At 30.4% G+C, this 10842-nt stretch overlaps 1 protein-coding gene across 1 annotated transcript; it reads left to right on the top strand.

Moving 5' to 3' along the window:
• The first annotated feature begins 4336 nt into the window (after positions 1-4336).
• Positions 4337-10356, top strand: LOC123303785 (BTB/POZ domain-containing protein 2-like). Its single transcript, XM_044886308.1, has 4 exons — positions 4337-4443; positions 6606-7487; positions 9768-9965; positions 10028-10356. Exons 2-4 carry the CDS (start codon positions 6612-6614, stop codon positions 10259-10261), a joined length of 1308 nt encoding a protein of 435 aa, XP_044742243.1. The 5' UTR covers positions 4337-4443; positions 6606-6611; the 3' UTR covers positions 10262-10356.
• The last annotated feature ends 486 nt before the right edge of the window (positions 10357-10842 follow it).

Below are 10842 nucleotides of genomic sequence, written 5' to 3'. Positions count from 1 at the left end.
TTTGTGATGCAGAATACTAAATTTTATGCGGTTGTAGGTGTTGCATAATGCAGGAGGCTAAAAATATAGCTTATGTTCGTAACTGAACTATCAAGAGAGAGGTAAATTTATATTAGAACGTAAAAACACACTTTGTTGCACTAAAAAGTGGATAATAATTTTAATTGTAATATAAAATTCAAAGCGTGTTCTGAAAAAAAAAGTTTTAAGGCTTAAAATTAGACATAGGTTTTTGAAATAGTATCTGACTTGTCCTCACTTCCTCTAGTAGAGGCTAAAAGGTGACTTTTTATTTTTGGTACACAATTCGAAAAATAGGCGAGATACTTTGGTTAAGATCAAAAAAGTGTTTTTCAGTGTCCTTCATTTTCAGGATGCGCAACGCAAAATTTATGTAGGTAAATCTCAGAGATTATTCTATGGAATTTCGTTTTTCAATATGAAAGTGCACTATTCCTACCTTCAACCAGATCTGTACCAATTATTATTTCGTATTTTGATTTCTTTACGATAATAACAGATGAGGCTGTTAGGAAATTTGGCAATGCCGGCACAATAAAGAAATATTTTCCTAACTACAAAATTCCCAAACTTTATATTTCTTCAAAGAAAACAACACCTCCATAATATCAGATGAGTTATGGATGAAGTAGGTGCAATCAATCAAGAACGATACCATCATATTTTTAACCTGCTCTAATAGTTTCAGAAAAAATCTCTAGAAACTAAATTAACGTAAGGTGTACAGCGTGCTGCTTATTTATGATGTATAAGTCTGCAAAGGCGTAGGGGGGCTGTGTCAAAGTTGTCTCATAAAAAATTTTTAAACCTCCCTTTAACCCTCTTTATATAAGATAGGGTTGTATGAAATTGGGACAATAATTTAATATGAAGTTAGAAGCGTACCAAAATTTTGTAATTTTTTTACAGCAAATTTCTTAAAACCACTCTAAAGCTGGTTTATTTTTCTTGAATCTCAATAGCTCGTTTGAAAACTGTACCTTCTACTTTTTGAATCTATGGATCAAAAATTTTTATAACCCCTTGCGCTTTGCGCGGAGGATTGAAAGGGTAGAAATGTTATTCCTAAATATTATATGAAGCGTAAAAAAATTTTATAAATTATTTTACAACTTTGTCAAGACCACCCAAAAGCTCGTATATTTGTCTTGAAAATGAGCTATGAAACATTCCCGTACGAGCTTTTTGGCCCGGAGAGTAAAAGAAGGCAACTTAAGATTTTGAATGATACGAAAACATAAATTAAGTTTGATTATTTCAAAAGATACAGGATTTTAAATTCAAAAGTGTCAATTTTGCTTGGAAATTAGAATATCTTGATACAAAAAGCTCGTACGGGAATGTTTTATAGCTCCCATGTAAAGCGACAGACGGTGATAAATATTTTTGAGATTCCAAAACTAGAAAGAACAAGTTTTCAAACGATAGCTTTGCGGTTCCAAATACGATAATTGCGAAAAATCATGATGTTTATGTGGATGAATCATAGGATGTTGGCTTCCAAGTCAATGAGTTGGTGACCACATTCTATTTTTTAAAAGTGAAAACAAACAATTGACTGAGTTAATTGTTGAAATACCATGTATAGACAGTGTTGACTATTCTATCACATTACAAATACATACATGTCACACATACATAACTGAAATTACCATATAATACATACTATACAATTGGCGTATAATTTGCACCCTCACGGGTAAACAGTGATGTTTACGAAAAAATGCTTCAGACAAAAGTTGTTTATTTTTTGATAAGGAACTTTTTTTTACATTTAAACTTTTGTTCTATCTCTAACGGTTTACAAAATGGGTCTTACGGACCCAAGACCCAATTGACCTATGTTGCTCATTTACGAACCCGATCTTACTTTTTACGTCCTGAGTACGCTGTAAAAATTGCTTGATATCTTTTTTCGTTTTTGGGTTATCGTGTCTACAGACGGACGGGCGGACGGATGGACGGACAACCGGAAATGGACTAATTAGGTAATTTTATGAACACCTATACCAAAATTTTGTGTATAGCATCAATATTTTTAAGCGTTACAAACTTGGGACTAAACTTAGTATACCTTGCATATTACATATATGCATGGTATATAAAAATTAAGTTCGTGATTGAAAACCATTTCTTATGATATGATTGATTTCAATTGTTCTAAGAATTTATTTATTGCAATAATCCTTTAATATACACAATCAAAGTATTAAAGGGAATTTTTTTAACACAAAATTATACCAAAACAGTTGTATCTTTTTTGTAGAGTATTAAAGGATTATTGCGCCAAATAAATTCTTAGAATAATTGAAATTAATCATATCACAAGAAATAGTTTTCAATGACGAACTTAATTTTTAAAAGTAGGATGTGATCACGAACTCATTGACTCGATCATCACATGAACTCCTTGTGTATATCACTTGTGCGATCATTTTACCTTCTGCTGAATTTACGATTACAGCACGGATGCTGGGCTTTATTTTATTAGCAAAATAAGTTGGGAATATTTCGAAAAAATGCATTTATATTTGATTTTTTTACAAAAATACAACTTTGCTATTATAAAAATTTCATTATAGATTAATATTAACCGAGCTATTCTCAAAAATACAAACGATCATTAATGTAAAATTTGAAAGGGAGCTACCACATTCAATTTATTTTAACGTGACTTTTAACTAAAAATAGAAGAGCCAAGCCAAAAAAATTCATTCAATTAAACAAAGCTGATCATTTGAGGTTTGGTTATAGTAGTTGTGTACACACACATACTGCAGTCAGTCAAGCGAACGATAGAAGAACAGACGTCAGATATACGCTAAAGTTTTACGTGGTAATCAAATGAATTTACTAAAGCTGAAAATTGTTATACAGATTGTATACCTACATATAAATATCAGTTGTGATTGTCAGTCAGTTAGGTGTTAGAACAGGTCTGGTCAGTCAGCCCTTATTTATGAACAATAAATACATCAGATTCATTTATGATTTCCTTGGTATTTAAATGAATCTTATTTATTTATTGTTCATAAATAAGGGCTGATCGACCAGTCCTGTTCTAACGTTGAACTGACTGACTGTCATAACTGTTAACTATATGCAATATACAAGCTGTATAACAACTTTCTGCTTTAATAAATTCATTAAAATACCAAGGAACAATACCTTATTTATGAACAATAAATAATTAAGATTCATTTATGATTTCGTGGTATTTAAATGAATTTATTAAAGCTGAAAATTGTTATACAGCTTGTATATTGCATATAGATAACAGTTATGACAGTCAGTTAGTTAAACGTTTAGAACCGGGTTGGTCAGTCAGCCCTTATTTATGAACAATAAATAGATAAGATTCATTTATGATTTCCGTGGTATTTAAATGAATCTTATTTATTTATTGTTCATAAATAAGGGCTGACTGACCAACCCGGTTCTAAACGTTTAACTAACTGACTGTCATAACTGTTATCTATATGCAATATACAAGCTGTATAACAATTTTCAGCTTTAATAAATTCATTTAAATACCACGAAATCATAAATGAATCTTAATTATTTATTGTTCATAAATAAGGACTGACTGACCAGGCCTGTTCTAACATTTTACTGACTGTCATAACTATTGTCTATATGCTATATACAAGCTGTATAACAATTTTCAGCTTTAATAAATTCATTTCAATTCCACGGAAATCGTAAATGAAACTGATGTATTTATTGTTCATAAATAAAGGTTGACAGACCAGCCCTGCTCTAACACATAATTGACTGACAATCATAACTGTTATTTATATACAATTTTCAGCTTTAGTAAATTCATTTTAGTACCACGTAAAACTTAACCGTTTCGATAGCGTATATCTTACCCCTGTTCTATCGTTCGCTTGACTGACCGCACTATGTGTGTGTACACAACTCCTATAACCAGTCCTCAAATTATCAACTTTAGTAAATTCAACGAATTTTTTTTGGCCTGGCTCTTAATCTATAATTTTGTCCCTCTGCTTTTCTAATACGGTAATTTTGGTACATTCTGTGTAAAAAAATGAAGGCTGTGTTTATAATAGATGTATGTATGTACCATAGATAAAATAATAGTAGTATGTACCTACTAAAAAAGATATTTTTTAATTTTTGACATTAACTATCGATGACCGTTATTACCAATAGAATTTTCAATATGTTGTGTTTATAAAAAAATGATTGCTTTATTTATTGCGCAACAAATAAAACTTTGTATTATTTGTAAATAATATTGCATAATATTGTTCAATTATGTCATGAACGTAGTAGCTTTTGTTTTAATGCAATCTAACTTATTTATCTATAGCTGTAGATCAGTGAGTTCGTGTCATAACAAACCTGTCTTTAACAATCAATTTATATAAACTACAAATAATATTAAAAATTTACGAGGTATGTTTGAATTTTTTTTATTCAATTTAAAAATAGATGCAAACTTCACGTCAAAACTAATCAAAATAGATTCGAGAATGCTCAAAATAAATAGGTATTTTCGATAAATCCCATATTTTTTAGCTATATATTAAACTCTCTAGTAAAAGAAATACTCTAATTGTAAATGGTTAAAATAATAACTATAGTATTAGAAAAGCACTAAAAAAAATGTTAGTAATATTTTGACACTTTACTGCTGATAAGAAGCATTGAGAATTTAATAGCATATTTTTTTGACAAAAATATAGTTTGACATTAAAAGTCAATTATTTTTTTTTAATAACACCGGCTTGGCAAGCAGCACACTATAAGAAATAACCTAATTGTCAATCAGTTAAGAAGTTAAGAGAATATATCGGTAAAAATCAGTTTGATTAACAAATCTACTTTAAAATTTGCCGCTGTGGCGCTGAGAATTAAACTATACGATCCAATAAAGGGAATGCACAATTTTAGAATTATAGTAAAGGATGTTAAAAAAATTGGCTAATAAAGGAAAATGAAAGAAACCGCTGGCATTTTGCTAAAACCTCATAGAATGTGTTTCTTAGGTGTCAAATATCATTAGTAAGACACGAATTAGTGTTGCAAATGTCTCATTTGTTAATAAACAATAAATTTTTAATTCAATGAAAAGATCAATAATTAAAGTTCACTTAAACAAGTGAAAGCAAACAATTGACTGAGTTAATTGTTGAAATACCATGCATAGTCAGTGTTGATTTCTTTATCACATTACACATACAAACATGTGACACATACATAACTGATAATCAAGTATAGTACATATTATAAAATTTCCGCCTAATTGGCGCCTTCACGGGTAAACAGTGATGTTTACGAAAAAATGTTTCAAACAAAAGTTGTTTAATTTTTGATAAGGAACATTTTTTACATTTAAATTTTTGTTCTATCTCTAACGGTTTACAAGATGGGTCCTACGGACCCAAGACCCAATTGACCTATGATGCTCATTTACGAACTTGACCTCACTTTTTACGTCCTGAGTACGCTGTAAAAATTTCAGCTCGATATCTTTTTTCTTTTTTGAGTTATCGTGTCCACAGACGGACGGACGGACGGAAAACCGAAAATGGACTAATTAGGTGATTTAGTGAACATCTATGACAACATTTTTTTCCTAGCATCATTATTTTTAAGCGTTACAAACTTGGGACTAAACTTAATATACTATGTATATTTCATATATACATGGTATAAAAATTAGTAAATAATCATTAGTAATTCAAGTTGCCTATTTTTTAATTTTGAAAATCAACTTTAACATTGATCGTTTCATTGAATTAACAATTTATTGTTTATTAACAAATAGAAACATTGCACCACTAACTCATGCTTTACTAATGATATTTGACACCTAAGAAACACATTCCACGAGGTTTTAGCAAAATGCGAGCAGTAGTTTCTTTCATTTTCCTTTATTTGTAATAATTTGTAACCTTTTACTGTATTAATTAAGCCGTTAGCTTAAAAAGATAAATTTAAGACAAACGCAAAAAATTTTCCCCGATACTAGATAACAACGTGTCCCACACGCAAAAAATTGTAATTTTTTTTATGGTATCGAAAGTTTTTTAGCATATCGGATAATTTTTTATTTATCTTAGGTAGGTACTATTAGGATATCCTACGTTAAATTAAAGGATTTGTTTGGCAATATCAATACTCGAAACTCTAAAGTTCATTTAAAATAAAAACACCTTATAAATCCTCTTCGACTTTTGATTTGAAGCGTTTCCAGCTTTTGGCAAATCTGGAATTATATTCTTGACCTTAGGCCCGGACCTTAAAGCGTGGCTGACTAAAAACCACACTAAAAATTACCCTTTCTCAGTGTTGTCGAGTTTCAAATTTTATACTTAAAAAATTTAGGTTTCGAGGTTTCAACAGAAATATCCTTGAATCCATTTAGACTAGAATATAACTCTCCCGGGGATCAAAAAAATTTTAATTTTTCCCCTTCCAAAAACAAATGGCATCTGCGTCCCAGGGCGTTCTACACAACTTCTACCCTTATTCTGAATATTCCAAAATTTGTTCCGTAATAATGCATATTTTTATACTCTGTTTTATTAAATTAGCTAATTAATTTATTTTAGTTTAAAATGGATTTGATAAAAAAATCAATAAATACGAAAGTTATTGAAAAGTGTCAAATATCAAAAGAAACACTCAAAGAACGTTTTAGCTGCCTGTTTAATAATGAAAAGCTATCCGATATTCATTTATTTGTGGGAAAAGATAAACACTATCGAATACCTGCCCATAAACTTGTTTTAGCAGCTTCAAGTGATGTTTTTGAAGAAATTTTTTTTGGTTCCTCAGCAACAAACTCTAAAGAAATAGAATTTCCTGATGTTGAACCACAAGCATTTTTGGCCTTTCTAGAATTTATTTATTCCGAAGAAGCAAAAATTGATTATGAAACTGTTATGTCTGTAATATCCGTAGCAAATAAATACAACGTGCCAGCTTTAAAAAAATATTGTGTGAATTTTGTAAAACAGAATTTAGATTGTGATCATGCTGTTTTATTGTTAAAACAAGCTAGGTTCTGTGATGAACCACAATTAGCAGCTGTATGTTTAGATTTTATTGATAAAAATGCAACAATTATATTAGCTTCAGACGATTTTATTGAAATTGATTTAGATATTTTAATTACTATATTAGAACGTGACACTTTACAAATCAATGAATCAAAATTGTATCAAGCTGTTTTACGATGGACGGAAGCAGAGTGTAAAAGAAAACATTTGCCTTCAACACCGGAAAATCAACGATTTGTTTTGTATCGAGCATTCACGTTAATACGTTTTCCATTGATGGCAATTGAAGAATTTGGAGTTGGACCAGTACAAAGTGGATTGTTGACTGATCGTGAAGTTAGACAATTAATTTTATATTTTACAGTCAATCCAAAACCATCTGTTGAATTTTCAGATGTTCCTAGAGTTGGAGAATGTGTAAATGAAGTACCAGTGAGTAGATTTATAGCTGTAGTTATATGATAATCTTGGGAAGTGATTCTGTAACTATGTATAAGTTTTTTTTATTAGATTAATTAGACATCTTTACTTATAATTTCTGGTGTGAAAGCGTCGATCAAAGGGCACCGAAAGACAATCTCACTCTACTTTATTTAAAAGGTATAGTGTCGGTCGTGGAATAAATTACCATATAATTTTTAACACTCATGGCGAATATAAAAAGTAATTTCAATTATATACTCCCATATTTTCGTTATTAACAGGAATATTGAATTGAATATTTGCACAGTCATACAGGTATGGGACAAATTTTTTAAAATACTTAACCGAAATTTGAATTTTAGCTCAGTTTGTTCTACAAATTGGCAAATAGGGCCGATTCTTATTATTTTTATACCATGTATATATGAAATATACATAGTATATTAAGTTTAGTCCAAAGTTTGTAACGCTTAAAAATAATGATGCTAGGAAAAAAATTTTGTCATAGGTGTTCATAAAATCACCTAATTAGTCCATTTCCGGTTGTCCGTCCGTCCGTCCGTCTGTCTGTGGACACGATAACTCAAAAACGAAAAAAGATATCGAGCTGAAATTTTTACAGCGTACTCAGGACGTAAAAAGTGAGGTCAAGTTTGTAAATGAGCATCTTAGGTCAATTGGGTCTTGGGTCCGTAGGACCCATCTTGGAAACCGTTAGAGATAGAACAAAAGTTTAAATGTAAAAAATGTTCCTTATCAAAAATTAAACAACTTTTGTTTGAAACATTTTTTCGTAAACATCACTGTTTACTCGTCAGGGCGCCAATTAGGCGGAATTTTTATAATATGTACTATACTTGATTATCAGTTATGTATGTGTCACATGTTTGTATGTGTTATGTGATAAAGAAATCTGACTGCATGATATTTCAACAATTAACTCAGTCAATTGTTTTTTTTTCACTTGTTACTATTAAATTTTACACAAGTTATAAAATTAAAAAATTAACTTGTAATAATTCTGAGTGTAGACCAAAATAATGAAAAATTAAAAATGCGAATTTTGTCATGAAAATCGATATACGGGTATAAAAAATATTCTCAGCAACTTTTTCTAATAATTCTTTTTCGATTAACGCAAAGCAAAATATTAAGAACCGGCCATATTTGTCAATTTGTTGTAGCTGCTGAGTTTAAAGTTCAGATTTCGGTTAAATATTTTAGAAAATGTGATTCAAATCGATAGTCCTCTAAATAACGAAAATATTGGAGTATCTTCATCTTAAATGCGACAAACTGTATCTATAAAGTACCTGGATGACCGAAGTTTGCTTGGTAAACAACTTTTCTAAAAATGAAACCCATAGCTAGATCGATTTATCGCCCACGAAACCCCCTGCATAATAAAAAAGTTGGTGCTGTTTCTAAAAATAAAACCTAGGTTGATCGATTTATCGCCCCCGAAATCCCTTGCATACTAAATTTCATGCAAATCGTTGGAGCCGTTTCCGAGATAAAACGACGTTTTCCATAAATTAAACCTACCTAGATCGATTTTCGCCCCAAAAACCTCCTGAATACTAAATTTCATGAAAATCGTTGAAATGATTTCCGAGATTTCAAATTCATATTACAAGAATTTCTCGTTTAATATTATATATCATTTTTACTTTTTCTGCGGCAACTGGATTATACATTTATTCGATACCCAAAATATTTTATTTTAATAATTCTTATCAAAAATTGTATCATTTCCAAAATTTTTCGAATACATTTCCATGTAAAGCATACAAATTTAAGAAGTAAAAATCAAATTCGAGAGATTCAGAAAGGCGGAGTTCCGCAAACTTACGAAATTTGATTTTTCGAGCGGAGTTTTATAAATCAGATTTGGTAAATTCTTCCTATAGTGATTGGGGAGCAGTCTCACTGCTCCCTAAAGGCGTCTTTGTCTGATGATTGCACTTTATATCATGCAGGCGTTAATTATTTAGATATTATTATCATAGGTATATTTATGAATATTTTAAAAAGGCCGTAAGTTAGAAAAAGTTCAAGTAAATAATTGTTTTGTTTGGCTTTTCGAAAGAATTGCTGCAGTTTTTTTTTTTTTTTTTTTTTCGTGAGATAAGAAATGCATACACACAATTTTATCTATGATTAAACTTAGGAAACTAATTCTTATTTTTTTCGTTAGATTAATCTAACCCAATTGGCTCTTAGATTATAAAACACATTTCTTAACTTGCTTTTTACTAATCGCGGTAAATAACACAAACTTAATTTCAGTCGGTACGGTGGATTCCAGCCAGGAATGGTCAAGTTCCCCCTAATGCAGTCCAAGGAGGATACGATCAAGGAAGACCCTTATATGTAGCTCGGGCATTTCATGACGATATAGCTTTTATTCCTGGAAAACTTCTTCCCGAATATGGATTAACTTATATTGCATGGAGAGGTTCTGAACATAGTAAAGATGAATACGAAGTAACTGTACTATGAAGAAATGTTAAAAAGTTTTTATTAATTAACTTAAACAAAATTTGTAGGTGCTTTGTGGTTGTAATTTCTCGTGGGTGCCAGCATCTGGTGGCCGAGTACCTGAAGGAGCGCTTCCAGGAGGACACACAGAATACGGAGAACCTTTATTCATTGGACGTGTTGCATTTCCCGATAGATGTCTCACCATTGGCAGAATACACAGGAGCCGTGGTTTACTTTATATATCATTTGGTGGTAGAGAAACAGGTTTTCCTGATTATGAAGTACTTGTTGTACAATAAATATCTCTATAGGTATTTTGTTTTTATAAGGTCTAAAATTTTGCGTTTTTCGATTCGGTTTGTCCGTTAAACAGAACTTGTATTGAAAAAGACCTGTTTTTATTGTTTAAATTTTGTTTAATTTCTTTAATAATAAAAGATCGTTATTTTAATCGCTTCATTGTTTTATTTGAAATTCTCTACTATAATAAATACCTACCCTGCAAATTAGGGATTTTATTCACAAAAATTTGAAATTTTACCAAAAATTTTATATTTAAAAAAATTCTGCCTAATTTCATATCAACCCCATTTGGTAATATTGGAAAGATGGAGGCAACTTTTTTAATAACACGTTGTACTCCTTATGCATTATCAGATGAAATGAAAGGCCATAATGAATCAATAATTTGAAGGTAGGATATCAAATTTTCAACTTTCTACCTCTTGTGGTCTCGGAAAAAAGAACAGAAGAAAAATTTCGGCATTTTCAAATTCTACATACTTTGAGATTCAAAATCCCAAATTTACAAATACAAAGAAACTTGTATCTTTCTTTATTGCAAAAATAGAAATAAAAGCTAAAAGTAGCTATTGCTTTG

Source organism: Chrysoperla carnea, chromosome 1 (assembly GCF_905475395.1).
Source record: "Chrysoperla carnea chromosome 1, inChrCarn1.1, whole genome shotgun sequence".
Classification (NCBI taxonomy): domain Eukaryota; kingdom Metazoa; phylum Arthropoda; class Insecta; order Neuroptera; family Chrysopidae; genus Chrysoperla; species Chrysoperla carnea.
The sequence above is the reverse complement of the archived record's forward strand: the minus strand, read 5'-3'. Positions and strand labels throughout refer to the sequence as shown.